Raw genomic sequence first — 25,631 nt, forward strand, 5'->3', positions numbered from 1 at the left:
TCTGGATCAAGGCGGGTAATAAATAAATATATTATTCTAACACCAAACACAATATAATACATAAAATTAGTTAAAAGAGCATATAAAACCAATACGATATTAAAATAACAATCATAGCATCTTAAAATTCTTAGGTTTAAAATTCATCTGGGTAGGCCTGCCGGAAAATAGTCTTTACAGCTATCTTAAACTCAGAGAGAGCTTTAAGCTGATGAATCTCCGGCAGGCCATTCCTCAGTCTGGGGGCAGTAGAAGAAAAGGTCCTCTGGGTAACAGTTACCACCCTAGTTGTGGCTGACTTGAGTAAACCCTTCCCAGAGGACCTGAGTGTACGGGGCAGATTGCACGGGAGAAGGCGATCCCGCAGGTAACCTGGACCCAAACCATGTAGAGCTTTAAAGGTAATAACCAACACTTTATACTTCGCCTGGAAACTAATTGGCAGCCAGTGAAGAGATTTTAAAACTGATGTAATGTGGTCACCCCTGGGTGTATTGGTGATCAACCTGGCAGCCATATTTTGAACTAGTTGAAGTTTCCAGATTAGGCACAAAGGTAGCCCTATGTAGAGTGCATTGCAGAGGTTGAGCCTCGAAGTTACCAGCACATGCACTACTGTCTTTAAGTCTTCCAACTCTAGGAAGGGGTGCAGCTGGCGTATCAGCCTAAGCTGATAGTAGGCACTCCTTGCCGTTCCAAGCTGCGAATGCAGTCTTTCAGGGGGAGTGTAACCCCATCCAGAAGTGATTGACACATCTTTAAACTCAGGTTGTGGCCTTTGACAGTAAGCACCTCCGTCTTGTCTGGATTCAGCTGGATTCCTCATCCAGCCCATTACCGCCTCTAAGCATTCATTCAGAGGAGACACACTATCCTTAGCTGATGCTGTTGTTGAAGGCACAGAGAAATATATTTGGGTGTCATCAGCATACTGATAGCACCCCGCCCCATGCCTCCGGATGATCTCTGCCAGTGGTTTCATGTAGATGTTGAACAGCATTGGGAATAGGATGGCGCCTTGTGGTATGCCATACAACAGCTCCTTCTTTAAGGAGCAGGCAGCTATCCCCAAGCATCACCATCTGGAACTTACACGAGAGGTGCCCCCGATTCCCAATCCCCTGAGACGTTCCAGAAGGATACCATGGTCGATGGTATCGAAAGCCGCTGAGAGGTCCAAAAGCACCAGCAGGGACACACTCCCCCTGTCAATACTCTTGCAAAGATCATCCACTAAGGCAGTGATTCCCAAGGTGGGCAGTACTGCCCCCTTGTGGGCGGTGGGATTGCATAGGGGGGCATTAAGAGGCAAGGGGGCGGCAGGGGGTCGCTCGAGGTGGTCTTTTCTAAGAAGCGCCTCTCCAGAAGGTCTTAAAGCCCAGGGACATTTTTATGGGAGAAGGTAGTTTGGTCGCAAACCATATAGGGGAAGAATCCACACATGTATTAATACCGTTTAAAAAGAGTCCTTTTAACAGTGAATTGAAATGTTTCAAAAGCACCAAAATGCTAATGAAGAGACATACCCTGCTTGGTGTGCCCCGCCACGCTGGCTGCAAAACAGAGGCGTTCGCTCTCTTTTCCCTCCCTCCCTCGGCAAGCCTGCGGCAGGTGCTTTGGATTTTGAATAAATATTCAATTAATTGTTACTAGTTTGAATTTTATTGTTATTATCTTCCTTAGTGGGTCGTTGAAAACCGCTATTCTGAATAATGATTTTTATAGGGTAGGGGGCACTGGGCATGAGTTTGTGGAACCCAGGGGGCGGTGACCTGAAAAAGTTTGGGAACCACTACACTAAGGTGACCATAGCAGTCTCAACTCCGTATCCTGCTCTGAAGCCAGTTTGAAATGGGTCTAGAAAATCTGTATCACCCAAAACTGCTTGGAGTTGGAAGGCAACTGTCCTCAATCACTTTGCTGAAAAATAGAAGATTTGATACTGGTCTGTAATTATTAAGGTCCAAGGGGTCCAGGGAGGGCTTTTTTCACATTTCACTTCTGTATTTGATGTTCTTTTGCATTTACTTTTCTTTATAAACCATATCTTAAGACTTCTTGTGAGGCATATTTTCATTGGTTTAACAAGTTAAAATTCACTGTTTTCCTGTTTATGTTATAAAATCTATTTTCAACTTCAAGGATAACAGAGTTGGGGGGGGGGAATCCTCAATCTCTTTGCGATCAGAAGCACAGAGTAAGGGACCCTGGAGATCATTTAGACTCTCCCCAACCACGTAACACTATTCCCCCTTCTGAAGAGGTCTGGATCACAGACTATTAAAGAGAAACAAAGTAGTAGACCAAAATAACAGTTCTCATGTGGCCATTTGCTTTATGAGGCAGATGCTCCTGCAGGCTACCAAACAGAGGGACTAACAGGCCATAAAATGCCTGGCTAGGTCTGCCAGAAATCCGACCTCAGATGAACTTGATCAACCCTGGGTTTAATTTACTGGCCTCTCTGGCTGGGCCTTGCAGGAAACTATAGGGACAGACAGAACAAGCATTCATAGCACACATAGAGTGCTGAGACTGGCAAATCTAAAAGCAAGTATGTTGCTTTTCAAGAACCAAGGAAATTCAATGGGTCTTACTTTGAGTAAATGTCTAGGGATGGAAATGCAGCCTGTGCAAGAATTCAGCCATGCCAAGTTGGAATCAGATTGGTTCATGCCTTCATTTTTAGGTTTTTAAAAAAGTTTGACTTTTTAAAAACCCTAACAATCAAGGCATGAACCAATCTGATTCCAACTTGGTATGCTAAAAGCCCTACTTAAGAGCTACCATGCTCTTAAGTTCCATCTCTATCTTTAATTTCAGTTTTTTAAAACTTGTACTGCTCAAGGTCCTAGACCCCAAAGAGGAGATTTGTGTTTGATTTTTTTTTAAAAAAAAATCCCAAAATATCAAGGCATGAATGCAACTGCTTCAAACTTGGCATAGCTAAATCCCTACTTAAGAGCTATAATGCTGCCAAGTTTCATCTCTTTTTCTTTAAAAATGAGGGAGATTTAAGCATTTTGGTTAATTAATTAATTAATTTGAAAAATTAGTTCAACACAACACTAGCTTTGATTTAATATTGGATATCAACATGGTGTAATATCCTGGCTGATTCTGGTTTGGTTGTCAACAAAAAACCTACGGTTTACAAAACAATGTTAAGGCTCTACAGTTTTCAACCAAGCACCAAAAAGCAGGGAAATTGGGAGTTAAGGCTCATAAGCCTTAATGCCACATCCTTCCTAAGGAGGCAGAAAGTGCCAGTGAAATTCTCATTCTCCCAAAGCAGATAAACCATGAGGACAGGATGGAGAATATGATATGTAGAGGTGACTGTGGGGTTGTGGAAAACTGACGATGAACAACTTAGGGCCACCTACTTCCCCTTTTTTTTTGTTTAGATCAGCCCTTCCCCAACCTGGTGCCCTCAAAAGGTATTTATTTATTTAAGGATTTTTATGCCGCCATTCAGCCAAAAAAGGCTCTCACAGCGGCTTACAAAAGTATTTCTTGACAGTCCCTGCCCACAGGCTTACAATCTAAAAGATTGTTGGACTACAACTCCCATCATTGCAAGTCAGTATGTCCCATGGTCAGGAATGCTGGGACTTGTAATCTCAAATATCTGGAGGGAAGCAGGTTATCATATGCAGAGGTGACTGTGGGGTGGTGGAAAACTGATCATGAACAACTTTGGCTCACCTACTTCTCTCTCTTTTTTTTAGAGCATCTCCTCATGTTGAGAGCTGCAACCCCGAGCTATGGGGAAGAAGGGAAATATGTAACAGAGGACCCAAGATAGGGTAATGGAGTGTTTGTTTATTTGTGGGAAATACCCCGAATAGGCATAGTTATGATTTGTTTAAATAGTGTTAAGTTGGTTATAAAGTTAAATACAATTGCCGAATATTCATCTAGACCAGACAGGTTTTGTCCCTCGGCACCAAATCTCTGACCCTATTTGAAAATTACTGAATATATTATACCATTCTAAGTCAAACAAGCTCCCCTTAGCAGTAATGTCACTAGATATTTTCAAGGCCTTTGATTACTTGGAGTGGCCATTACTGAAAGAGGTCTTAAATAAGATGAAAATTGAACAAAGTTTCCTGAATATATTAGGTAAGATATATAGTAACTCCACAGCATCAGGGTAGATAATGTTAACTCAGATAATACTGACCTGAGAAGGGACACAAACCAAGGTTGCCCTCTCTCACCACTGATATTTATATGGACACTGGGACCCCTGACACAAAATCTTTAGAATAATCCAAACATCAAGGGAGTTAAAATAGAAAATGAGGAGTACCTCTTAGGTCTTTATGCGGATTACATGGTACTGACTACAAATCAACCAATCAATATAGGTCCATACTTGAAAAAAGAATTAGAGGAGTTTTGTTCTGTGGCTGGCTTAAAGGTAAATGATAGAAAATCTGAAATAATGTGTTTAAATCTACCTCCAGCAACTCAAAAACAATTGGCTGAAAGGATGGGAATATCATTCTGCCACGTTAGTTTTAGGTATCTGGGGGTCCAAATTACTAAAAATTTAAATAAAGTATATGAAGCAAATTATAAGTATGGAAAATCATTAGTACTGAAATAAAGAGGTGGAAGAAGCAGCAATTGGGTATCTCAGACTGCTTAATTGCTATTAAAATGATTTCACTTCCTAAACTTTTATTTTTATTTCAAACACTAAAAGTTTGGATCCCAAAAAAGCAGATACAACAATGGCAGAAGCAATTAAATGCGTTCATATTTGGCACTAAAAGTATGAGGTTGCACAGTTGGATTGTTAAGGCAAAAAATGATTATAGAAGAACTGATAGTCTTTCCTGATGCTCAGAAGGTCTCGATAGAGTAAGAGTGGTCCTGTTAAATTAAAGTTATTCAAATATTTGCCATTGGTGCCACGTTTAGATAGTGGATATCTCTCGTATCTAATAACTCAATAAAGATTCTGATTGATAGTCAGTGTTTAGAAGATGAATAGCTTTAGGAAGAGTGACTAAACAGGGCTGTCACTTATCTTCAGCTTTCTTGGACTGAGGTATTGTTGATTTCAATTAGATCTAACATTGTATTCAATGTGTGATGATTGCAAACCTTCAAAATAAACTTATAGCATGTGCAGATAATGCTCCTATTACTAAACTCAGTACATTCTGGAGAGGAAGTACTGAAGAAATTAAGTAACATTGAATGATGTTAAACTGGAATGTCTTAGCCATCAAAGAATGAGGAAAGGAGCTTCTTGCTTTTTGGGGTGGCGTGGGGGGAGGAGGGTTTATGTATCTAGGCACAAAATTGTGAGCTGATGTATATGAACTATTTTATCTTATTTCAGTCATGGGGAAAAGTGATAATGATCTCTGAAAGTGGGGGAAATTGAAATTATAATGGAACTCATATAACAATTGTTAAAATGTCGGTTGTTTGGAATTCTATCTCTCCTCCTTTTGCTACGTGTGCTGATGCAACCTTGATGTGATCAGGAAAGATGCAAACGGATTTTATTAACGATAAGCAAATGGTATAGTATCTCTTTCATAATCCTTCATCGAAAGAGAGAGCCAGAAATTAATGTACCGATGTTAACATTCTATGAGACCACGCAGGCAATTGCTATGGGCGACTGGTTCGTTGAACAATTTCATAATAGCAGGAAATAAATAAAATGATCTATGTCAAGGATTCCATTAGTGACAATTGCTTGGTTAAACTAGGTTCAAAACGGGTCCTTGAGTTTAAAATTTAATGTTAATCTGGGATAAATATAATCTGTTAACTGAGATACCTGACATCACTTATTTTCTACAATGAGACACTTCCAGTTGGGAATGTACAAAAATTTATTTATGTTAAAGCATTTTTACCCTGCCCTTCAGCCAAAAAGGCTGGCAGAGAGCCTTAGATAAGATCAATAACAAACAATAACAAACAACACGCCCTGCTCACTGGTTTACAAGCTACCTAGAGAGGTGGGTGTGAAACTTTCTTCCTTGGCTCTTGTCAAGAGGATCCTGAATCCGCTTCAGATGTAAATGCAAGGGTTTGCACTAGCTGTCCCATATCCATTGCCTCCCAGCTATAGAGGCAACAACGCTAGGATTTTTAAGAAGTGTAAATATGCCAGGAACCTGGATACTCCCTCTTCTCTGTCAGATTTGGGTTCCTTTTGCAAGAATTCTATATAAAAAAAGACACTTAAGTCCCCCCCCCCAAAGCACATTTATGTGCCCAATGCATCCTTCTGCCACCTTTTTGCCAAGTAAAGATTTGTGTGTGTGTGTGAGAGAGAGAGAGAGAGAGAGAGAAAGAGAGAGCGCGCCCATACATCTCCTTACAGGTGGAGGCCCTACCTATGTGCTGAAGCCAAGGGACAAGCAGCACCATTTGCACCTGGCTGTTATGAGGTGTTGTTTCTGCACAACAGCACACCAGGCAATAGGCCGTGTTGTAGGGCAACAGATGGCTTTGTTTCTTCACAGACTCCCCCCTGCAGCCATGATGGGTGTGGAGAGAGGAGTATCTGTGCTTCCCACCTCTTCCCTTAGCACATGAGCCTCTTTCATTCAACTCAATCCAGGCTCGGCAGCAACTAGATCCTTCTGGTGATCCTTGTCCATCCGAGGCTGTGCTCACCCGTATATGCACATATCAGAAGGTGTTCTCCACACACAGAACCACCAGGGAATTTGAGCAGCTATGTTTGTTTTCTGTGAGAAACTTGCTGCCAGTTGGAGACGAGGCAAGGCCTTCTGACTGGTGGAATGCTGTTCGCCAGTCCCGGCAGTTTTGATTTTGGGACGGGCCTCCATGGAGCTTGATGCCATGCCAGACCACCTTATATGTCCTGGACATACAAAAGGAGACAGAGGAAGTCAACCGCACTGCACAAGAAAGCATTAGGTGATCTTGCTGGTCCATTACTCCTAAATTAGACAATGGGCTGGTTCACACAACCATCAAAATAAGAAGCCGTGGTTTATTTAATCCACAGTGAGTGCAGGGCACAATTTCCATAATTGCATGTGGAGAGCAGCTTGTCATGTCATCGATACCTGGGCGGCATGGCTTGATGAAGGAGGATACAACCCTCCAATAACCCTACAACAGGCCATGCAGCCTTGGTTCAGATGACAAGCCATGCCTGGGCAGTGGTTATGGAAATAGCACCCCGCACGCACCACAATTTAAATAAGCCACAGTTTTGATCATGCGAACCAGGTCACTGGCAACAATTCTACATATATGAATATGGAACTGTCTCAGTGACAGAGAAAGAGGGGGCTGGAGAGGTTGTGTTGTAGTTGAACAGAAAAAGGGATGCACAGCTCCTTGCATGTGTTCCTCTCTGCATTTGCTTTTCACCCAGCCACCACTTCCCAAATTAGAACTCAGCTTAGGGGAAAAACACTTGGGGAGACAAGCTGTGGGGGAGGAAAGGCACAGGCAAAAAGAGGGTTCAGCACTCAAAATCACTCCTCAAATCAGCCCCCTCCATCTTTTTCTATGTGATTGAGGCATTTCCATATTTAAACACTAGGGCTGTGCACGGACTGCCCCCCTGCCCGATCCGCTCCGGTTCCCGATCCACAACTTTCGGATCGGGTCCGCTCCACCCCGCGCCAATCCGCCTATGGTCCGCTCCGCTGCGGAGCTCCGGATCCAAATCGGAGGGCGGCGGTGGCGCCAGGTAAGGCCCCCCTACATCCTCACAACTTACCTGCCTCCTTCGTGGTCTGGCAGTGGCTTCAACTGAGGCAGAGGACTCAAACAGGAAGACCAGGCCACAGCGGCCTGGTCTTCTGGTTTGAATCCTTGGCCTCAGTTGAAGCCGCCCCCGGACCGCGACAGAGCCAGGTAAGCCGCCCTTCCCCTTACCTGGCTCTGTCGCTATCACCGCATGGACTGCGGCAGTGCCAGGTAAGCCCCCACTTACCTTTTTTTCGGAGCTCTGGATCGAGGCGAAGGATCCGCTTGGTCTCGATCCGCAGCTCCCCCGACCTGATCCATCTCCGCCTTTGTCAGAGGCGAATCAGGCCGCCTCACTATCGCTTCTCCGATCTGAAGCGAAGCGAAGCACAGCCCTATTAAACACGCAAAATGGCTACTGTTACCCTACTTTGGCCCTAGGCCTCAGTAATAATATGGGTTTACATAGTACCTTTACCCACAGTGCTCGAAGCGACCCATGTATATTCTCTCAGTAATCCTTACAGCTCTCTTACAAGATAAGCCAGGGCAGTGGACGAATATATTCTGGGATTCCCCAATTGTACATCCTATATAGTGACACATCCCTATGGATGCTTTCTCTCACCACGCCATGCTCACCATGTAGGATCTGTTATGACATTAAGCCCATTGAATGTGTAGATGGGGAACCTCATTGAGTTGAAATGAGAAGGGCCATCTCTACTGAAGAGGGAATTCCAGCTTTTTGCCAATCGTTGGCCCTGTAATGGAAACAATAGTTATCAATTTAAAAACAATCAACAGACGCTGCAGCTTCTGCTCCATTGTTCGCAGCCCCAAGCATCAGAAATTCAGTTCCTCATCCTAAGGAACAGTATCAGGCACCTGTAAAAAGGAATGCCAGCTAGTGTCTTCAGGTGTCAACCTGAATGCTCGGCCTGCATTTCCTGAACAGCAGGGGTGAGCAAGTTGTAGGCCAAAATATGTGGAGCTCCACATCTCCAATTAGCCTTAGCCAGCATAGCCAATGGTGAGGGTTCATGGAAGTTGTAAAGCAAAGCAACTGGAGATTCACAAGGAGAAGCAAGCAAGCACTGAACAGCTTTTAGTTATTGGAATTAGTTTGGCAATTCCTGGTCAGCTGCCATGTGCTTCCCTCTCCAGAACTCTGCTCAGGAAGGGTGTCTGTATCAGAATTTTGTTACTAACCTTAAGGTTGACAATAGGCAGGCTCCGGTCAGTTCTCTTCACAATTGAGACTAGGCTTTGAGTGGTTGAGGACAGGAAGGCCCGGAAAGTTCCATACAGGTTTGCCGCCTGTGCCTGCTGATAGCACTGCAGGTCAGCACCGCCAATCCCATTCATGTCACCAGTCAGGGGGATGTTGAGCGCCACTAGGCGAAGCTAGAAAATAGGAGAGAGCCTTGATAAATACATGTACATAAAAGTGTAGATGAATATATTATTCTTAAGGAGGCCTTCATTCAATTGGGTGGAGTTGATGAACCAGAAGAACAGCTGATCCCACACCATCAGCTCTTTGCTTTACCAGCTTTCATGCCATATCTTTAACAAACAGGCTCTATACCACCTGTTGAAACCAATTTCAGTTAGCTGTCATGGCTACGAACCAAAGAGCCGTGTGAATTCAGTTCTATCAACGTTTTCCAGAATTCCCTACGCCCTCACAAAAACTTCTTGGGAGAAGCTGTCATAGTTAAACCAGACTGTAACTGTGTTGTTACATTAGACAGCAGTATGTGTGGTATGTCAGAAAGGCAAACTATTATGCCAAGTTTCACTCTCTTGCATGCAGCTCTGGGTGAACTTACCGAAGGAATCCTCTGGGAGTTGCTAGTTGATGCAGCCCGAGTCACTGCTTGGATTTCATCCTTTTGGACCTAGAGATGCAGGGTTAACATTATTGATTGATTTACATCTGGATCCTACCTTTTGATGAAATGATCCTTAAAATGGCTTGCAATAGATCATAATAATATAAGACACTGATATACACACACACACACACACACACACACACACACAGAGAGAGTATTGGGTTGTAGGTATTGTTTTGACCTTTATACTCATGAAAAGTTTACATTGTGGAAGAATATGAATTTAAAAATAGCTCATAGGTTGGGTGTGGGGTGGTGGAGGTAAATTGGGCCTTCCATAGTATTATTACTTCGGAAAATAATATTTTTTCTGATACTTCTTTTGAAGCTTTTGAAGTATTAAAAGCTGTATATCATTTACCTCAGAGTCCTGGTTGGTAGTTTATTCAACTTAAACAATTGTTATTTCAGCCATTTAGTCCAGATGTGTTTGCAGCTTCTAACACTTCAGCTTTGTTACTGGACTTTTCATTGGGTGTATGTTGATTAGAAGTTCAAAGATCTGGATAAAGCTGTTATCTCTGAGATTTTTGGAATAATGAACTTGTATGTCAATTGCAAGTTGTTTTGAAATCAGTGAAACATATTGTAGCACTTCTGGTATCAAGACCCAAACTGCGTTGTTATATTAACAGCAGTATGAGTTAATTCAAAAAGTATTTCAAAAAGGAAAACTATTCTGCCAACAGTTTCATTCTCTTGCATGCACCTCTGGTTGGACTTACTGGAGGAATCCTCTGGGAAATGCTAGTTGATGCTGCATGAGTTGCTGCTTGGATTTCATCCTTTTGGACTTAGAGATGCAGGGTTAATTTATTATGTATTTATTTAGATCTGTATCCTGCCTTTTGATCAAATGATCTTCAAGGCAGATTACAACAGAGCATAATAATATCAGACAGACAGACAGAGAGAGAGACCATTCAGAAGACACCTTAAACCATGGCTTTTACCATGCTGGTTAAGCCATAAAGCCAGGCCGTGTTCAAAAAGCAACTTAAATCATGGCTTTAACCACAGTGAGTAAAGCAGTGGTTTAAGGTGTCTTCTGAACACAGCCCGGCTTTCTGGCTTAACCACCATAGTTAAAAACGTGGTTTAAGGTGTCTTTTGAACAGGGCCAGAGAGAGAGAAGGGGGACTGTGTTTGGGCATCACTTTAAGAACATAAGATGTGCTATGCTGGATCATATTGAGGGTCCATCTAGTCCAGCACTTGGTTCACACAGTGGCCAACCAGCTGTCGCCTAGGGACCACCAAGGCATCAGCACCCTCCCACCCATGTTGCCCAGCAACTGTTGCACACAGGCTTACTACCTCAAATACTGGGGATAGCACACAACCATCAGGGCTAGTAGCCTCAGTGATCGGGCAGCTTGATAGGGGAGAAGGCACTCTTTCAGGTATCCTGGCCTCAAGTTGTTTAGCGTTTTGGGAGATTGCCGAGCACACCACTGGGGGCAGGCGGGGGCAGGCTGTGAGTGCAATCAGTTGCTAGGTAGATCATGGTTACATAGATCTGGAGGAGAGCAGCAGCAACAGTTTTGACCACTCTTGCCAAGTGACTGTAGGTGACCAAAATAACCCACTGAGACCGCCACAAAAACAATAACCCATGATGGGTTAAATAACATACTCTGTGGACTGTGGGTTACTGGAGAGGGTTATTTTGGCCAAATACTCCATTGTGGGTTAAAAAAACCCCAACAGATGACAAGGTAACCCATGATGGGTTAAATAAGCCCTCGTGTCTTATTTAACCCATCATAGATTATCATGACATCCGAACCTAGTCAGAGAGTTTATTGGATCATAGGTATTGTTTTGACCCTTAAACTCATGAAAAATTTACATTGTGGGAGAACCCTAGTTTAAAAATAGCTCATAGATTGGGTGGGGAGAGATAATTTGGGCCTCCCATAGTATTACTACTTTGCACAAAATTATTTTTTCGATGCTTTTTAAAAAAACTTTTGAAGTATTAAAAACTGTATCATTTACTTCAGTTTCCTGGATGACAGTTTATTCAACTTAAACAAGTGTTAATTTAGCTTTTTGATCCAGCTGTGTTTGCCGCTTCTAAAAGTCACCTATGTTACTGGACTTTTCATTGGGTAAAATGCAAATAATACACTAGTTACTTATCTTCGTCAAAAACTCGAAGATGTGGATAAAACTGATATCTCCGAGATCCTTGGAATGATGAAATTGAGTGAATGCAAAAGATATTTGGAATAATTAACTTTGATGTCAGTCACAATTGTTTTGAAACCAGTGAAACATTTTAGCCTAATCTCTTTTAAGCCACCATTTATGGCTTCTTGACTGTGAAAATGATTGACTTTAGTGGAATGTGGTGGGAATGTACCCTCTATAGGTAAGAAGGAAAGCATGCAAAATAAATACAGTGAGACAAATATGCAAAGCCTGCTTGTAATACCCTTTTTGGCTGTAAATTAATATGGCTTAGTGTTCAGATTTGCACCATAGTTCAGGAAATATATGAAAAGGTTACACTGGGAAACTTGGATTAAGTCAATGATTTAAATCATGATTCAAATTGATCACCCTATATGAAGATGTTAACAAGAGGCCCAGGTGCTTTACAAAAACATAGGAGGGCAGGTCCCTATCCCCAGGGGCTTACATTACTTAGGACATATCTACACTATAGACTTAAACCATCACTTTAATAAGGCTTTTGTTTCTGTATTCTTTGCAGGATTAAGATCAGCATCTTTACACGTATTTATTTCTGGTGGTGGTAGTGGTGGGGCCTTTCTCTTCCTTATTTTCTGTTATACAAGCACTAGGTGGTGCTGTGGTATAGCAAAATTGTGGAATTACACTAGGCTTTATCCCGCCATTCACAAATACGATACTTTCTTCATTAGAAAAATAACCCATGCTAAAATTGTTGTAAAGCATGAAAGAGGCCCTGAAGGATGACACAATCGTGTAAAGGATATGCAGACTATCATAAGTAAGGAATCATGAGCACACTATACATGACTTGTGTAGAAAGACTCTTAATCTTATTACTTTATCCAATAGTTAACCTTGTTCTCCAAGTGTGTCACCCAGATGAATTAATACATGATGGGATTAGGTTTCTTTGGTTGAAGGGGCAGAGTGGGGTAGAGATTCTCATCCCTCCATTTCACTCTCCTTTGTATTTAAGCAATTTCTTGTCATTGCTGTTTCAGAGCAAAATCCAGAAAAGACAACACCTGAGCAATAGGCCTGCTGAGCAAGCATTGGCATGGCATCAGAAGCTGGGAGAATTCCTCACCTGATTTTTCTCTGTAGACACCAAAGGGTCATCACCAAGAAATAAAGCCTCCGAATCCTCCAACTGATCAAGAGATAAGAATAAGCAGAGATGTATTTAAGTCTGAACTAAAATGAAATAAATGTAAATATGATGATTTGTTTTCAAATGTTAGAGTTAATAAATATGCCATCAGAGTCAGTATTTTAGGTAACTCAAGCAAATGAGCCAAGCCACACTATGAAAGTTCCACTATTACAGAGAGTGCCAGGGCTCACCGGCAAGGGCCAGCTCCTCCCTCATAGGGAAAATATCCAGCTGAGACAGCAATGAGTGGTGATGCTGGGAACTGATGCTTGGGCTGCTGACTGGCAAGCCCAAACTGGACGACCGAGCAGGGAGGGACAGGAGATATGAGGTGAAACACTATGGCAGGGACCGGGGGGTGGGGGGGGGGAAGGTTGATGGAAAGGAAGGGAGAAGGACCCAGGCAACAATGGATAGCCAAAGCTGGCCAGATCCTGAAGAGGAGAGCCTAGAAAGGGACTGGAAATTCTGGAGTACCCACTTACCTCAATCTAGGAAACACTGCGAAATTTGCTGCAGATTTCCTTTGTTCTCTGCCCAGGTATGATAAGGGCTCAAACCTTGCTATTCTCAATAAGGAACTTGCAAAAACCCTTAGGTTTACCACCCTCTGGGTATATCTTTTGGTAAACTACTATTCTGGTTTACTATTATATTACTGTAAACTTACTGGCACCTGAGTGGAGGAGGTAGAAACCCAGGGCCAGCTCCTCTTGGATCTCTGACTATCCCCAAGAGATGCACAAAGTGGAAATCTTGGGAAAAGAGCCTGGACTGAAAAGCAGTCAGCAGAAACTGGTCCTCTCCAAGAGACTCTCTAGAAAAGAAAGACAGAGCTCCCTTCCCTGAAAAAAATACCTACCTATGAGCAATAAAATAAAAGTTAAAAGAAATTATACTTATGTATCCATCCCTTCACGGAGTTAATGGAAGAGGACAGGTTTAGTGTTCTGGGGGTGGGGGGCAACACCTACACCTTCCCCAGGTTACTAGCTAAGCTGACCTGAGGAGGGGAGAGGGAAGGAAACAGTCCCTGCCAACTTAAGAGCAGCCCTGCTGAATCTGACCAAAGGCCTATCCTGCCCAACATCTTGTTTCACAAAGTGGCCAAGCAGATGCCTTTACATCAGACAGAAAGTCAGCCTGGGCAACACGCACCTACCCGAGTCATTGGTGTTTAAGGAGATGTGGTCATGCAATTACCAAGTTCTAGCAATCCTCCACATTTAAGTGGACTAGTCTCCCTACAGCTCCTACCAGAAGCTTGCTCCAACCCTTGGGGGTCCGGAAGAAAGCTTCACTCTCTTCGCTGACATAGACCAAGCTTCCTTCAGGAATGGAGGCGGCGGATTTGAACATCAGCTCCTTTGATTTGAAGGTCCAGGTGGAGCGCTGAGAAGTGGAGAAGAGCAGAATTTTAGTATTAGCGTTGACATTTATCTAGCCTCAGCTAAAGAAAGGATTTGTAACCGTGCTTGCATTTGTAATGGCTAGATCCTACCGCCCTCATCCTCACCTTAACGCTTAGTTGTTGCTTGTTTTATTACTGGAATTTACAACATTTGTTCCAACTGGGCCTGCTCCAGGCTAGTGCCACCATGAATAACAGACATCAGTCAAGGTGTAGCAACAAGGTGCGATAGCCAGAAAGAAAACCGTCAGATGCAGCCACCCCCTTGACTAACAGGTATTGGGGAAGAGCAACAGGGGTCAGGTATTATCACCCCATCCCTGCTTCCACGTGGCATCTGTCTGGCTATCAGAAGACACTCCTGAGCAAGAGAGTCCATTCTTCTGGCCCAGCATGTACATTTACTAAATAAAATGAATTTACGTAGTGTCTGTACATGATCCCGGGGCAATCCATCGCGTGCCACTTCTGACAGTCTCCCCCCCACCTTCCTACATATCTGTCCTTTAATGCATGTGGATACTTACACTAGTGTGTTGTGTAATGTAGAACCATGGCATGAACCCTTGAACCCCTTGTATCTCTGATGGTAGTATCATAGGGTCATGATCTTGCTTGTAACGCTCTTCAAATGCAGGCTATTTTACTTTAAGATACTTTCACATAAACAGGAGGTGCCAAATGACAAGCTTGTCTGGAAGCTGCATCTCCCCCTGATTCGGAAGACCTAGGGGCTGTCTAGACGATGGTGCATTGGTGCTGCAAACCCTCAAAACCATGTGGTTTCGCTCCTGCAGGGTTGTGCCATGTTATCCCCACTTGCTGGAGCGAGTGTGGAGTTTATACTCATCAGCATGCAGGGGGAGCCGCCGCCACCGCTGCCACCTTCTTCCCCAGCCACCAGGCACCTTCTTCCAAACAGGCTTCAAGTTCTCTGTGCACACAGGGAGGAAGCAAGCAAGCACCAGCCACCCACACTGACACAGCCGACTGGCATCACTGCCCCAGTACCTCTGCCCTGGCCTGCTTTCCTCAGCATGCTGCCACTGCCTGTCCCTCCCTTGAACTTTTGAAAAGGGAGACTCTTCTCCCCACTCCAGAGCCTCATGTGGCGCAGAGTGGTAAGCGGCAGTTACTGCAGCTGAAACTCTCCCCACGGCCGGAGTTCAATCCCAGCGGAAGCTGGTTCTCAGGCAGCCAGCTCAGGTCGACTCAGCCTTCCATCCTTCCGAGGTCAGTAAAATGAGTACCTGGCTAGCTGGGGGAAAGGGAACTGACTGGGGAAGGCAATGGCAAACCACCCCGCTACAAAATCTGCCAAGAAAATGTCAGCAAAAGCAGGCGTCCCTCTAGGAGTCAGCAATGACTCAAGTGCTTGCACAAGAGGTTCCTCTCCACTCCAGAGACAGCGCAGGGGCATTCTGGCAGCCATTCAGCTCACCCCCTCCACCCTGTCCAGGTGGACGGCAACCAATCAGAGGTCGCCATTCACCGGCCATGCCTTGGCCATGACTGCACAGCAACAGATGGTGATGCACCGTCCTTGCTGCGCCCTGGACAAAAAAGTTGGGATAAGTCCCCAACTTTTTTTTATTTCGGAGCTTCAGGGGAAAGCTCTAGGATGGCTCCGCAGTGGCTCCTGCATCATATAAACAAGATGCCACCACTGCAGAGCCACCCCGGGGCTTCCCCATGTATAGACAGCCCCCTATTCTTTAATCCAATGAGTTCAGGGGCTGGGAGCAGGAAGTGCATGCTGTACGTGCTCAGCAGACTAATTAATGAGGATGGTATCAAAAAGGAAAAATGCAAGGCAGCACACCTTAAAACCATTCTGGTTTCCATTGGAAGAATCCTTCAGAGGCAGCTCAGCATCTATAGAGCAGAAACAGGACAGAGTTTATTTATTTATTTATTTATTTAGAATATTTATATACCGCTCCTCATTGAAAAAATATCGGAGCGGTGTACAAGGTAAAATGAAAATAAAAACAGAAAAAAACAGTTAAAACAAAATCTAAAAAGAAGCAAAAAACAACAACACAGAAATCCAAGGCTGCATGTTAAAGAAAGGCTTCTTGGAATAAAGATGTTTTCAGGAGGCGCCGAAGGGAGTACAAAGTTGGAGTCTGCCTGACATCCAGAGGCAGGGAATTCCACAGGAGGGGCGTCACCACGCTCAAGGCTCTTCCCCTGGTGGATTCCAATCGGAGGATGGATCTAGGTGGAGCCACAAGGAGCAGGCCCCTGGATGACCTCAGTGACCGGGCAGGTTGGTAAGGGAGAAGGCGCTCCCTCAGGTATCCTGGTCCCAAGTTGTTCAGGGCTTTGTACACAAGTACAAGAACCTTAAACCTGGCCCGGTAGCGAATAGGCAGCCAGTGCAGCTCCCTCAGCAGAGGAGTTACATGCTGGAAAGGGGCAGCTCCAGACAACAGCCGAGCTGCAGTGTTCTGCACTAGCTCCAGCTTCCGGAGCAGCTTCAAGGGCAGCCCCACATAGAGCGCATTACATACTACCATGTAGTATCCCTCAGGCATAGGGACCATACGGGTGAGCTTACCTGCTCAGCCTGCCACTTGCCCCTAGACTACCAGGCAATAACTTCAGAGTCTTTTCCTTGCTGGATTCCTTTATTACTGAAACCTCCTAGAACAGTGACACTCCAAAACCCTGTAGCAAGGCCCACACCACCAAGTGGCTGAAACAGAGGCCCCGCCCAGGCCTTCGATGAGGACCTGGAGACTAGCAGCTACAGGCCTCTGAAAGATATATACATCCACATATCACATCCTCCCTTCTCCATAAAAACAATAACTTTTGTTCAATTAAATCTCAACTCGTCAATCTCAGCTCTTCACTACTATTAATGTGCTCATCCATCTCTGCAGGGTGCGAACATTCTGGCAGCTGTACAAAGACTAGGAGTTTGCCCTGTTTCCTACCATGGAGAGAGACTCAGCACAGCTCTCTCTGCAAATAACATCCTGATATGCTACATCTCAACGGTTGGAAATTAGAATGGCTGGCAGGCAACAGCCCCTCCTTGCTTTGGGACTTTTGCCAGCAGATGTATGGCTCAAGCTCCCAGACCAGGCTGCTGCCAGTTCTGGGAGAGAGACCGTAGGAAACATAAAACAAGTGCACCTTCAGGGCCGGTGCCAGACTATTTTGCGCCCTAGGCAAGGGGAGCTACTTGCACACACACACACACACAATTACATGGAAGTCCGAACGTGTGTACCGAGTGGAGAGCTGGGACTGGCTCGCTTCAATTTGGGACCGAGCCGTCTGGAATTTACCGGGACTTACTTCTGTGCAAAAGCAACCCGCTATGCATCCTGGTGTCCTGATCCTCTCTGCACGTTTACTCGGGAGAACAAGGCTTCTGAGTAAAGAGGCATAGGCGGATCAGGCCGCACTGGTGCCTCCTGGTGCAACGCTTTCTCGGATGCAAGTCCCGTTGATCCACGCGCACAGGATTGGGAAGCAGGAGAGTTTGCCTTGCGAGGAGTCCACAAGTCCCTAGCTTTCCTGGGGGAAGGGAGAGGGAGTCCCGCTTGCCCGCCTGCCTGGACATCGCAGCCTGTTTGAGGGGAGAGGCGAGGTGACCCAGTGCCCTTTCCTCAGGAGTAAGGCAGAGGCTGGCTTGGGCCAGGGTCGAGCTCGCCACGTGCTTTTTCTTCTTCTGGCAGCGGCGGCCTCCCAGCTCTGGGAGGGCAGCTTCCGGGTGGCTAGAGCAGCTTCTGGGTAGCTAGAGTGGCTCTGGGAGGGCGGCTTCCGGGCGGAAGTCCGGACGTGGTGCCATTCCCCCACCTCAGCATCCCTGGCTTCGCTTCGGCTGGGTGGGCCCGGGGCGCCGTCTTGCCCGCCCAGGCCCAGCTGAATCCTCGGGCTGGGCCGGCCCACAGCCAACAATGCGCATGAGTGCTGTGCTGCGCGGCGCCCCTCTTAGCCTGGTGCTCTAGGCGGCTGCCTGAGTGGCCTCTATGGTAGCACCGGCCCTGTGCACCTTCCACACGTTTTGGTGTGATCCTTTCCCCTCATGAAGACAGCAGAGAAGGTACTGGCTAGGGCTAAAAGTCTACTAGAAAGGTATGCATGAATCGTGGGCTTAAAAGTGCTGTCCTCAGGCCTACAAATACTATATGCCCACACCAGGGACTGTCAACTTTCCAGGTGGAGTCAGATCTGCCATAGATAATCTGCTCAGGGGCCAAGTTCCAAAGTAATCGCCACTGCAGGCTAGCATAGAGGAGGCAGGTGAAGGGGCAGAAATGCCTTGGCTGTTTCTTTCCCCAAGCAAGAGCAGAAGCACCTTTTCCTCCCAGTCTTCGTATCTCCTCCAGCCCAAGCTGCTTTTATGCACATTCAGAGTGCAGGACAAGGGCGGAAGAGCAACCCGGGGCATTTCTGTCCTCACATTCTCTCCTTTCTGCTCTGTGCCCAGGCTTGGCCCATGCGGCAACCGGCTGCATAGTCCGAGAAAAGCATTGGACAGGCTGCCAGACGGCCATTCCCAATATATACAAACAGGATTAGTAGACAGTAGGAAAGACATGCAAGACAGGTGCATATTAGAAATGTTTGTGTTTCAAATGCAGAGAGAAAAGGGCTTGTACCTGCATCCAAATATGGGTCTTGGGGCAGCTGAAAGAAACAAAAGCAGAGAGGTGGACACCATATTAGCCAAGCTATATCGAAGAATGATGTGGGCAGAAATGTTTCTTCATGCAGGATTTTGGCCTCTTGGGATTTTTAATCTGGCAAGTGCTGTTATTTATTTCTTATTGGTGTATTTTGATTTTATATTTACTCATGTTTTATTTGATATGCTTTTCGTGGGATGTGTTTTTAATTGATGACTTTTCACATTTTAATTATAACTCTTTTTGTAATTTATTGTTAGCTGCCTTGAGCACTCATTTTAGAAGAAAGTCCAGATAAAAATAATAATAATAATAAATAAAATGAATGATTAAAATAAATAATGGGAAAGCCAAAGCCACAACATGCCAATCAGAATTCCAGGTGGCAGGAGTATCTAAAAATCAAACGGGATGGGACATGGGAGTTCAGAGCCTGGAACTCCAAAGTCTCTCTCTTACAAACCACCCCGCTGCTCGGGGGAGCGGGGACTCTAGACCATAATTACGGCATGGGGAGGGGGCAACCTCCTCTCCATATCCTTTTCCATGCTGACCTCCTCCCCCTTTCCTCATGTTGCTATTTTCTCTCATTTTAAAACATACGAGCACTCAGCCAGCATGGGAATTATAGTCCAATACATCTGCAGGGTGCAGGGCTCATTCATTCATTTCTGCTTCGACCAAGGAAATGGCTGGCAAGCTGGCAAGATTGGGGAAAGCGCTACAGCCAGCCAGCAACCTAGAAATGCATCACCACAGCCCCTGCCTCAAGGGCCGCCTGCCTCCGGTGCTTCTGTACACGCCAGATTTCTCTTGGCTGTCTTCTCACGCGGCAGAGCCCTGGCTTGCTAGACAATGCTTCCTGCGCCGGGGGCTGCCTGTCTTTGCAAGATGGCTTTAAGGCCATTTGGACCTGTCAACTCACCGGCTGCTTGCAGTGTGGCCTGGGTCGGACAGGGAACACTCTCTGGAAAGAGAAAGATCAGATGGCGCCAAACATCATGACAACAACCCCAAACAACCCAAAAAAACACCACAGGGAGGGAGGTGGAAAGACAGGATACAAGGGGTTAAAAGGGGTGGAGGTCAGTTACCCAATGCCTTCCTCAGAAGCTTTTAGTATTAGATGCAAAACCCTACAAAGCAAAAGACACTCCCACCCCCATCTGCCAAATACTAAGCAGTTGTGGAAGTTAGGGTGGCCACATTTGGACTTTGGCGCTGAACTTTCCACAAGGGGCTTTAGGCTGATGGTTTTTAATTTCTTTGCCGTCATAAAATGCTGCCAAAACACTTGCGTGTTGCAGAGTATCTGGGATCATGTAACAGAGCATGCGCTCGTGCATGGAAAGCACAGAAGGACTAAGCACCTCCTCCTACCCCTCCGCTGCTTGTCCACTGAAAAGTGCCCTCTCCTAAATTCACTTTATTTCCTCAAATAACCCCACCCAAGTTTCCTTAACAATAGCAGCTGTCGCTGTTGAGTTACATGTGTGAAATATTTAATTAAACCCTAAAAACAGCAGAAGAACTGGCTCCTTCGTTTCCCACAAAGCACTCTTCAAAAACCATGCGCTTGCGCCCCCTTCCCCAAGACAAAGTCATAGTTACACTCATGCAAGTTAGCTGAGCATCGGCAGAGCTGAGTGGGGGGAGTCACTCACGTTGAAATAAAGAACACCTGGTGGTCCAGCAGGGCCTGGAGGGCCTGGCAAGCCAGGATTTCCTGGGGGCCCAGGAGGACCCTAGAAGGAAGGGGGGGGGAAGAGAGAGAGAGCAGCCATTATCCCAGAAGGCACATCCTGAAATTAAACTTTGCAGACAACGGGATTTCTCAGAAATCCCTCCTAAGTGTGAATGTGCCTGCAGGGGTTAATAGATCCCCAGATTCCACCGACAAACCCATGAACTCCAGTGCTCCAAGAAAGCCCTTATAGATTCTGGGAGCTTTGCTGCATGCACAGTCATTTAGATACAGTGCTTTCTTGGACAAAGAGGCCAAGGTGGGATTTAGGACATCCTGAAGTCCAAAAACAAAATAAAAATTGACAAAACCAAACCAAGATCTGTTGCAGAAGATGCAAATCTGGAAGTGACGTACGTGGTTGACAATTGCGCCATATAGCTCCGGGTCTCCTTTGCCATTCTGCAGGAGGAGGAGAAGGGGGTGAGATGCAAGTTCAATAGCCAGGCATTGTTACTGGCACATCTCGCCCACCCACAATATTTTGTACTGAGTACATTCCCTTCACCTTATCTTTTCATATTGACTGCAGGGATTTAGGTGTTCCAAAGATAGCTGGGATCACTCCAGAGCACAAGCATTGTTGGTGCAGGCTGGGAGTCCTATGGATGTCATGGACACAATGATGCCAACATTTTTTATTGACCTGTGCTGAAAGATCCATGTTGATGCCACTTTGGAAAGTACACCTATCAATAATATGGCAATTTCACCCCAGGATGGGGAGAAAGAGCACAGCACCTAAAAAATTTGGGGTCTTGCAACCTGAGTGCACCACAAGAGGAGATCCCAAGAAAATGTCTCCACTAATATTTTCCATGATATTCCAGAATTACACTGAAACCCAGCCTGTGGGACGCTGGATGTTCTCTTATTGCTTCTTCCACAGGCAAAAGTATTCTTGACCCAGATACCAAGGCGAGGTCCCCCTAATTCACCCCTGAAGGAAACACTGCCCAGCTCAAATTAGGTTGCTGCCTTCTTAAGTCAAAGTAGGGTGATAGATGAGTGGTCTGTCTACAGGGAGTGGAGGTCTGAGACCAATACTCTGCAGGGATGGATTGGCAAGAAAAGAAAGCAGTTTGAATGGGGAGAAACAGAAAGGGAGGCAGAGACGGATTGGGAGGTTTCTAGCTGTAAGCTGGGGGCATGGCCTTGGAGGATCTGTACAAATACTTCTCTGGGAATTTAATGCAGGGTTAGCCAATTTGCTGCCTGCTGCAGGAATGCTCATTTGCCTTCATTGTGCTCTGCTTGTATATTTGTAATTAGAACAAATATTTCAAAGACACCAAAACTCTCCACTGCCCTCCCATCCAAGGGAAACCAAACTCTCCAGTGCCGCTCCTGGACTTCACAACTTGGCAAAGTGAATTGCTTGCAACAGCCTGATGCAAGGAAATCTTTGCACAGAACTTCCCCTAATCTCCCAGGACTGACACTGGGGAGGCTGAAGGGAGAGGAAGCATGTTGGTCAGAAGGGGGGATTCCAGGCCCAAGCCCAGCCAGCGCTACATGAACTGTCCCAAATGGGACACAAACTTCTCTAGATGTACCTCTTGATATGTAAAAGGCACCCAAGAGTCTGATGAACCGGGCAATCTCGTCTCAGTTCTTGCTTCTTCACAGCACCTGCGGCAATCCTGTGTGAAAGCAGCATTTGGAGCCTCAGAATGAATTTTAAAAGGAAATAAAAATAAATCACCCCGTTTCTACCACTGCACCAGTAAGGAGAGAGGTACTGTTTCCACAACTACGCACCAGTTCACCTGGGTCCCCCTTTTCACCCTGCAAAGAAAATAAACGTACAGCTGGTCAAATTCCAAGTTCTTGACCTTGTCTTTCTAAGCAAGCTTATAATACAGGCAGGACCAGGAATAAGGCATTAGAGGGTGGGATTAGCCACAGCTCTCACATTAGAAAATGGCATTAGTGGGGATGCTGCTTACTTACCTTAGGACCTGGAGGCCCAAGAAGTCCTGTGTGCACATTACACTGCCAAGAGAATGGAGAAGGCATCAATGCAACACATAAGGAACCCCACGAGAGGCAACTCACATCCTTGTTATTGCATTAAGTATGCACTGTGTACTCGTTGCAGAATTTGGTGCTTATAAAGGGACACCAAACTGATAAATCATGCCAATTAAGACCGCCCTGTAAGAATAAAGGATTTTCTCTCTTTTGACAAGATCTAGAGGAGTTCTAGATGGAGGAAGTGATGTTGAAATTGTGAGCTAAGTAGACTGAGGGTGAAAGGGAAATATCAATGGAAAGCAACTGATGCCCCATGATGACTGGAACTGCGCTTTCCTTCTAGCTCCTAAAAGGTAACCGGGATCTTTTCATGTGTTTTTAGCAAGGATGGAGGACCAGCAATGTCTGACCTCACCAAAAATCTCCAAATGCAGTTTCAAGCTTGTTTTGCCTTGCCCCCATTTATTTTCAATCTACTTGTTCAAATGGGGAAAGCACACATTTTGAACACGAAAAACTCATATTTTTAATACAGCTTTAATACACATAGAAACACACATTTCTGTGTGTATTTTTCAAAAGTGCAGACTTCCCCCGCCCGTTGACTAAAGCATAAAAATACACACATTTTTTAAAATGTAATTGCAATTGTCCTGAATTTGCAAATATTTCTGGGTGGGTGCTCGGGCTTCTGTTCAAGATTGTGAACCTGAATGTTCAGATGATTTGTGTACATAAACAAAGTTCTTGTACATCCCTAGTTTTCAGGCCCTTATCTGCAGTCAAAAGTTCTAGGAAGTTGCTCTGAAGAAACGCACGTGGAAGTAAGCACACACAATTTTGTCCTTGGGGGCCATCTACCCTCACTACCGTAAGCAACCAATCCCAGGTGGGCATCAGGGAAAGGGGAGCCATATGCTGGCTCAGGGCTAGCTAGGTTCCCACTCACCTGATTCTCGCCAGGTGGGCCAGGGGGACCTTGAGGCCCCTTTTCTCCAATCGGTCCTGGATTCCCTGGAGGTCCTTGTAGGCCAGTGTCACCTGTCTCACCCTGCAAGGATAAAACATATGGAAATTATCATGGCAAGATGAAACAGAAAGCCCAGGGTTCATAAGTGCCACCATTTGAAAATGAGAGAATGAGAAAGAGAGAGAGAGAGAGAATGAGAGAGAGAGAGAGAGAGATTTAGGTAGCAGAGGCTGCTGGGTCCAATGTCAGTGAGGCAGTAAATCCGCTCTCGTGTGGTGCAGAGTGATTGTGTTGCTCAGACTCTGGTGCAACAGTAGGGGCTGAGTGTTGTAGACTAGCTAGCAAAATTCCTGTCAAGTATGACAGGAGAGGTGTATGCGGAAAGAGGCCTGTCTATTGTTCTCCTGATTGTTCTATTGTCTGGTCGATCTATTGTTCTATTATTCTATTGTTTGGCCTATCGTATTTTCCTTTGTTCTCCCCTTCATCCCATTCTTCCACCTCCCTAACGCTCAGTTCTGGCGTGGGTTACCTTTGCCCCATCCTTGCCCGGAGGCCCTTCTCGTCCTGGAGGCCCTTCCTGTCCAGGGAAGCCTGGAGGTCCTGGTGGTCCCACGTAGCCCGAAATCCCTGGAGGCCCTTCGGGGCCCATGGCTCCTGGAGATCCCTCTGCCCCTACTGGTCCTGGAATACCTGGAGGGCCTGTAGATCCTGGTGGTCCAGGCTGGCCTGGTGCACCTGGGAGGCCTGGAACACCTGTCTGACCATCATGCCCTGGGTGGCCAGGGGGTCCCTGGAGGCCTTCAGGCCCTGGGTATCCTTGAGGTCCAGGAGGGCCTGGGTGGCCAGCCAAGCCCTGAGGTCCAGGGGGTCCTTCAATGGTAGCACAATCCTAGAAAAGTTGTAGAAATACAAAGTAATATTTTAAGAGACTGAACCAGTGAAACACCTGCCCCTCTATTCTGCCTCTGACAATGGACAGGGCAGCCTGGTAGAGCAAAGAAGAGAGTGGACAAGGAATGACGTGCTTAAGACTAGAGATGCTCAGCAGGGCAAGGTGCTTTGGTGACCCCTCTTCTGGATGGCAGTTTGAGTGTTGCAGAATCTAGGCTTTTATTTTAAAGTAGGCAAGTTTCTAGTGCCCAGAGATACACTTGAAAATATACAGGTAATGGCTTCAGACATTTCCAGCACTTCAGGGAGGAGAGCCTTTGCATTCTGCATGCTTATCTGCCTCTTCCTGTTGCATTCCCACACAAAAGTATATTCTGCAAAAGTGCAAATAGAAGCGGGGCCATTTCAGTTATGTCATTGTTCAACATAAGCATAGAAACTGGTACCAGCTTTCGCTAAAACAAACAAGCTTCTAGTCCTTACGGCTTTAGCCCTAAGCACACACACCCAGTGGAGGCTGGTGGCTTCAGGTTCAGAGGGGATGTGAATTTGTTCTGCATTTCAGTCAGATCCAGACGGAACTCTAAAGGAGCTGTCCACGGTGCTGAACCTAGCTTGAGGATAAGATCCTTGGACAGCTCCTTTAGGGTTCTGACTGATTTTGACTGAAACCCAGAATGGATTCACAGCTCCACCAAAATTGGAGCCACCAGCCTCCACAGCAAGTAAGTATCACTGAACTTTATGGAACATTGTTTTCAAGTCAATAATATATAGAATTGGATGAAGATCATCACTACCACCTCTTTGATTTGCACACCACTTCTGTATTGTGAGCACAAAGAGTTCACAATACAGGAATATATATCAATACATCATTACAATCAACACTCTCCAGTATCGATTAATTTCAAGATGTAATACAACCCAAAGAAACAATTCATTTCAATACTGCAAACATTCTAACATGTTATGTGTTCACTACATGACAAAGATAGGCTTGTTAAAGTCTCA

General features: G+C 45.4%; 1 protein-coding gene across 1 annotated transcript in view; it reads right to left on the reverse strand.

Annotated features, from left to right (window-relative positions):
- Nucleotides 1–6,270: 6,270 nt before the first annotated feature.
- Nucleotides 6,271–25,631, reverse strand: part of LOC134406609 (collagen alpha-1(XVIII) chain-like) — a 37,287-nt gene continuing 17,926 nt past the window's right edge. The window contains exons 10-25 of the mRNA XM_063138115.1: nucleotides 24,256–24,615; nucleotides 23,703–23,804; nucleotides 22,730–22,771; nucleotides 22,538–22,564; nucleotides 22,333–22,419; nucleotides 21,134–21,178; nucleotides 20,697–20,777; nucleotides 19,958–19,999; nucleotides 19,006–19,033; nucleotides 16,206–16,258; nucleotides 14,230–14,364; nucleotides 12,907–12,969; nucleotides 9,549–9,617; nucleotides 8,926–9,120; nucleotides 8,356–8,477; nucleotides 6,271–6,871 (exon numbers count right to left, since the gene is read on the reverse strand). Of these exons, the coding sequence (XP_062994185.1) occupies nucleotides 6,676–6,871; nucleotides 8,356–8,477; nucleotides 8,926–9,120; nucleotides 9,549–9,617; nucleotides 12,907–12,969; nucleotides 14,230–14,364; nucleotides 16,206–16,258; nucleotides 19,006–19,033; nucleotides 19,958–19,999; nucleotides 20,697–20,777; nucleotides 21,134–21,178; nucleotides 22,333–22,419; nucleotides 22,538–22,564; nucleotides 22,730–22,771; nucleotides 23,703–23,804; nucleotides 24,256–24,615 (1,647 nt within the window). The 3' untranslated portion in view covers nucleotides 6,271–6,675. The remainder of the gene's footprint in view (nucleotides 6,872–8,355; nucleotides 8,478–8,925; nucleotides 9,121–9,548; nucleotides 9,618–12,906; nucleotides 12,970–14,229; nucleotides 14,365–16,205; nucleotides 16,259–19,005; nucleotides 19,034–19,957; nucleotides 20,000–20,696; nucleotides 20,778–21,133; nucleotides 21,179–22,332; nucleotides 22,420–22,537; nucleotides 22,565–22,729; nucleotides 22,772–23,702; nucleotides 23,805–24,255; nucleotides 24,616–25,631) is intronic.

Source organism: Elgaria multicarinata, chromosome 11 (assembly GCF_023053635.1).
Source record: "Elgaria multicarinata webbii isolate HBS135686 ecotype San Diego chromosome 11, rElgMul1.1.pri, whole genome shotgun sequence".
In the NCBI taxonomy this organism is placed as follows: Eukaryota; Metazoa; Chordata; class Lepidosauria; order Squamata; family Anguidae; genus Elgaria; species Elgaria multicarinata.